General features: G+C 41.6%; 1 protein-coding gene across 7 annotated transcripts in view; it reads left to right on the forward strand.

The window, feature by feature from the left end:
- VPS13D (vacuolar protein sorting 13 homolog D) overlaps positions 1-5,764 on the forward strand; it is a 303,606-nt gene that overhangs the window by 36,085 nt on the left and 261,757 nt on the right. For all 7 annotated transcript variants that reach the window (XM_017887998.1, XM_017888002.1, XM_017887997.1 and 4 more), the window contains exons 15-17: positions 948-1,118; positions 3,220-3,350; positions 5,229-5,361. In XM_017887998.1, the coding sequence (XP_017743487.1) occupies positions 948-1,118; positions 3,220-3,350; positions 5,229-5,361 (435 nt within the window). The remainder of the gene's footprint in view (positions 1-947; positions 1,119-3,219; positions 3,351-5,228; positions 5,362-5,764) is intronic.

Here is a 5,764-nt window from a genome sequence, read left to right on the forward strand (position 1 = left end):
CTAATCGAAAGCTCCGCCTCCCGGGTTTACGCCATTCTCCTGCCTCAGCCTCCCAAGTAGCTGGGGCTACAGGCGCCCGCCACCTCGCCCGGCTAGTTTTTTGTATTTTTTAGTAGAGACGGGGTTTCACCATGTTAGCCAGGATGGTCTCGATCTCCTGACCTCATGATCCGCCCGTCTCGGCCTCCCAAAGTGCTGGGATTACAGGCTTGAGCCACCGCGCCCGGCTAAAATTAATTTTTCTTTAAGACAGGGCCTTGCTCTGTCGCCCAGGCTGGAGTGCAGTAGCGTGGTCTTGGCTCACTGCAACCTCTGCCTCCCGGGTTCGAGTAATTCTCATGCCCTAGCCGGGATTACAGGCTTGTGGTACCATGTCCGGATAATTTTAGTATATTTAGTAGAGATGGGGATTTGCCATGTTGTCCAGGCTAGTCTTGAACTCCTTGGCCTCTCAAAGTGCTGGAATTACAAGTATGAGCCACCATACCTGACCTTTTTTTTTTTTTTTTTTAATAATTTAAAATTCTTTTGGGGGGCTTTCCAGCAAAAACCAGATCAGTAGTCTTTGATCAGTAGTAAAAGAGGGAATGTTTTCTGTTTTGTGCACAGCGATTTGCTGTGTGCACCCGGGTTTGACTTGGAGACAGCCTGGTCCTCTCTCAGTGGAGATGCGAACCTGAGGCTAACTGGGCAACCTTGCAGGGCCTTCAGGTCCTTGGTTTCCATGATATGGGAGCTAGTACAACAGGCCATTCTACGTAATTCCTGTGGAAAATTAAACAGTCAATCCTGATTAGGCTTTCTATTTTAAAGATAGGCATAAATGTGAACTAATTGGAAAATAATTTAGAAAACGTCTGTTTTTCCAGAATTTCTCACAGGTCTATTAAGAATAAAGTTATCGTTTTTGCTTTGTTTCATGTTCTTATTCCTATTCTTTCCTTTAGCTGCAGACCCAGATGACCCAGTTTTTGAGATGCTGTATGAGAGAAATCCGGCACACAGCCACTTTGAGAGGCGACTCAATGTCAGCACAAGGCCCTTGAACATCATATACAATCCGCAGGCCATTAAAAAAGTAGCAGACTTTTTCTACAAGGGAAAGGTTCATACCTCAGGTTAACTTTTTTGTTTGATCTTCCTTTTTAAAAACATCTTTATTGTTATTTCTGGTGTTCTGGACAAGGGTTTTTCAGATGCTCTGATAGCAACAAAAAAGGTCTGTAGAGTAAGTCAGTCGGGTTGCCCTGTCCTGTTACTAAGTCAGGGTAGAAGTTTGTGGACAGTCTTTTCCAAGATAAATCTATATCCTTAAATATTTTCTCTTTGTTTGCCTCCACTTAGCATGCATGTAGTCATACTTTTAATTTCTCTCTTTTTTTTCCATTTTTATGTCATACTGTCATTCTGAATAATGGCACCAAAGAATAGCAGCTGTACTTTTTGAAAGCCACTACCTTTGAATCAGTACCTATCTTAAAATATTACCAAAAGTGATTGAAAGGCAATAAAATAGTATGGGGTGAGGGAGTTCATCATCTCTTTTAGGTTTCTCAATTGCAAAACATTCTTGCAAAAATAGATGAAAGTACTACAGGCATAAAATAGTTTCATGATATTGGTTTCACACGGCTGTATTTTCAGCCAGCATTGTAACTGGAAATCTGCATCTTGGAACTGAAAAGCGACGGTCTCCGTACTTTTATTTCACTAGGACAGTGGTTTCCTTGGCTACCCGGGATATTTTAGACCAGTGAACTGAGCAGGAATGTTCAAGAATTTCCTTCTAGATGACAGGATCAGTGGTCTCTTTGACATCCTTTGTGCAGCATTAAATACCGCAAAGTTCTAAATGTCATCATTGATTTATTTATGCCTCCCTTTGTTCCCCAAAAAGATTTGAAACAGTAGGTGCAGAAAAGTACTTTTATGGACAGGGAGATTTATAAAACAATAGTATTTTCTTAAATGTCCCTTCCCCTTTATTACAATGAAGCTGTTTTAGTTTTGGACTAGTTTTTTAGTCTTTTCATATAAACAGTAGCCATAAATGCTGTGACTTCATTGCTCTGTCACTGATAGAATATAGAAGGTGGCCAGGCACAATGGCTCATACCAGTAATCCTAGAACTTTGAGAGGTCGAGGCTGGGGGATTGCTTGAGCCCAGGAGTTTGAGACTAGCCTGGGCAACATAGGGAGACCTCATCTCTACTAAAAATAATTAAAAAAAATTAATCAGGCATGGTGGTGCGTGCCTGTAGCCCCAGCTACTCGGGAGGCTGAAGCAGAAGGATTGCTTGAGACTGGGAGTTCAAGGCTACAGTGAGCTATGATTACACCACTGCACTCCAGTCTGGGCAACACAGCAAGACCCTATCTTAAAAAGAATATAGAAAGGCTGGGTGTGGTGATTCATACCTGTAATCTCAGCACTTTTGGAGGCTGAGGCAGGCAAATCACTAGAGGTCAGGAGTTCAAGACCAGCCTGGCCAACATGGTGAAACCCTGTCTCTACTAAAAATACAAAAATTAGTTGGGTGTCGTGGCATGCGCCTGTAATCCCAGCTACTCGGGAGTCTGAGGCAGGAGAATTGCTTGAACCTGGGAGGTGGAGGTTGCAGTGAGGCAAGATCACGCCACTGCACTCCAGCGTAGGAGACAGAGCGGGACTTTGTTTTAGAGGAATAAGAAGAAAAAACAAAGAACATAGAAGGCACTTCCTTTGAAATTCCATTTTCTCTTTCAGTGCTTTTTAACAATTTGGAAATATAGTAGTTTGGAATATTTTAGAAAATGGCTTAAGAAATTCTAGTAGCTTAGGTACGCTTCTCTCGCTTGTCTCCTCTCCCCCATGACTGTCTACTACCCATTTTTGTCTCATTCCTGTTACCCTGTATTATGCCAGGTCATACTGGAGCAAGAAACTGTTGTTACTGATTTTTTTTTTTTCTTGAGACAGGGTCTTGCTCTGTCACGCCAGGCTGGATTGCAATGGCGTGATCATGGCTCACTGCAGCCTCAGTCTCCTGGGCTCAGGTGATTCTCCCGCCTTGGCCTCCCAAAGTGCTGGGATTACGAGTGTGAGCCACCATGCCCAGCCTGATTTTTTTTTTTTTTTTTAAACTTTAGTGGAAATTCTTGGTGAGAATTGATGTAGGACTTTTGTTCACCCAGCCGTGTGAAAATTCTGACTTTCCTGTGTATTTCCAATCTTGCAGGTTTTGGTTATCAGTCTGAACTTGAGCTGAGAGTGGCTGAAGCTGCCCGAAGGCAATATAACAAGCTGAAGATGCAGACCAAGGCAGAAATCCGGCAAACTCTTGATCGCTTGCTAGTGGGTGATTTCATTGTAAGTGGGCATCCATAAACACTCTTTGGGGATTGTGGAAGGGGCAGGAATTCTTTCCATCAAGTCACTACCTACTGTAGATAGGCTTACTTTTATCAGTTATGCTAACTGAAGACACGGAAAATATTAAATCCTTATCAGCTAGCAGATAATAAAATCTTGTGTCTTTTATAGTCAGGGTTTAGCTAATACAATGAGTGACTGTGACTAGATTCTGTGTCTCCTTGGACCAGGATGAGGTTACTTTCAAGACTCATCTTTGTGCCGGGTGCTATGGCTCACATCTGTGATTCCAGCAATTTGGGAGGCCGAGGTGGGCAGATGACTTGAGGTCAGGAGTTCGAGACCAGCCTGGCCAACATGGTGAAACCCTGTCTCTGCTAAAAATACAAGAATTAGCTGGGCATGGTGGTGGTCTCCTGTAATCCCAGCTACTCGGGAGGCGGAGGCAGGAGAATCACTTGAACCTGGGAGGCGGAGGTTGCAGTGGATTGAGATTGCACCACTGCACTCCAGCCCGGGCAACAGAGTGAGACTCCATCTCAAAAAGAAAAAAGAAAAAAAAAAAAAGACTCGTGTTTGTTCTATTTTCCAGACCTGATACTTTGTGCATGTTTCACGTGAGAGTTTCTCTTTTTTACTTACTGTTACCAGAAGCGACAACTGGAATGATGCCCCAGCTTCTATTTTAGGGTGTGATGATAGGCACTTTGTGATGCCAAATGACCAGCTGTCAAGAGGATGCCATAGATAGGGAGGGCCAAGAGATATCTTCACAGTCCAGTAGGTAGGCTGGGCAAGGTGGCCCATGCCTGTAATCCCGGCATTTTGGGAGGCTGAGGTGGGAGGATCATTTGAGCTCAGGAGTTTGAGACCAGCCTGGGCAACATAGTGAGACCTTGTCTCTACAAAAAATAAAAAAAAAATTAGCTGGGCCTGGTAGCACATACCTATAGTTCCAGCTGTTCAGGAAGCTGAAGCGGGAGGATTGCTTGAGCCCAGGAACTGGAGGGTGCAGTGAGCTATGATGTGCATTCTAGCCTGAGCGACAGAGTGAGACCTTGTCTCTAGAAATCAAAATAGTCCAGTAAAACACAGTTTCTAAGGTGACATGGAGGTGCACTGCTACAATACAGCAGCAGGTGGCACATTGAGAAAAAGTGTGGCATCTTTTGGACAGTGCAGAGTAAGTTACAGGTGTCAGAGAAGCAGAAATGATCCAAGTAAAATGAGGTGTGTAGTATGGGATGGAGAATTAGCCCTGTTTTTTGTTTTTGGGTGTGTGTGTGTGTATGTGTGTGTATATATGTTTCTACATAAAGTATGACAATTAGTATTCTCGTAAACAAGAGAGGTTTCTTTTTGGTAACGTAAATTAGCTTTTGCCACATACATACGGTTGAGGCTGATTTTGGTTGAAGGGAAGAACAATGAACAAATCATGAATTGGTGTGTTATTTATATTTCAAGTGTCAAAGCTTATGTTTCTCACTAAGATGTTTTGGCATGGAAGTTCGTGGTTACCAATGCCCCTGAATAAGTAAAAATGTTTAGAGTTCTATGTTTATTTGAATTCTATAATTTCTATAATCCTTTAAAGTATTAAACCCTGTAAATTAGAAACAAAATCTTAAGTATAGACTATCCCCCTATTTAGTTATTTGCTATTTTTTTCTCCGCCGTTCAGATATTTGCCTGTGGTAATTTCTCAGATCCTCAAGCATTTACATCTACTTTTGTCTTAGACTTTTGGCTGTAATACAGTAGACCACTAAGTCACTCCATAATCCCAGCTGCAGCTTCCAGAAACGCTTGAGCACCATGGATAAAGCTGTTGGGTTTCAGCAGTTATGGTTAATGACTGTTTTATTCGTACAGGAGGAGAGTAAACGATGGACCGTGCGACTGGATATTTCTGCCCCTCAGGTGATATTTCCTGATGATTTCAAATTCAAGAATCCTGTGTTAGTTGTTGTGGATCTAGGAAGAATGCTTTTGACGAATACCCAAGGTATAGTGTGAGTGGGAAATAATGAAAGCCTATCTTGGTAGATCAATCTATCTATGATTATCTAAGTAAAGCTTAATAGAACATTTATATAACATTTTTAAACTTCCAGGTTCACGTGTAACTTTTAAAATAATGAAATAATGACATATCTTGGTAGATCGACCTATCTATGATAATCTAAGTAAAGCTTAATAAAACGTTTACATAAAATTTTAAGACCCGAGGGTTCACTTGTTACTTTTAAAATAATAGCTTTATTGAGATATAATTCTAAGTTTTAAATGTATAGTTCAGTTGTTTTTGGTATGTTGATAGAATTGTGCAGTTCTCACTGCTATTTAATATTGGGAGGACTTTTGCATCTTTCCTGACTGAAACTCTTTTTTTTTTTTTTTTTTTTTTT

The sequence above is a fragment of the Rhinopithecus bieti genome, unplaced genomic scaffold (assembly GCF_001698545.2).
Source record: "Rhinopithecus bieti isolate Rb0 unplaced genomic scaffold, ASM169854v2 scaffold_16234, whole genome shotgun sequence".
Classification (NCBI taxonomy): Eukaryota; Metazoa; Chordata; class Mammalia; order Primates; family Cercopithecidae; genus Rhinopithecus; species Rhinopithecus bieti.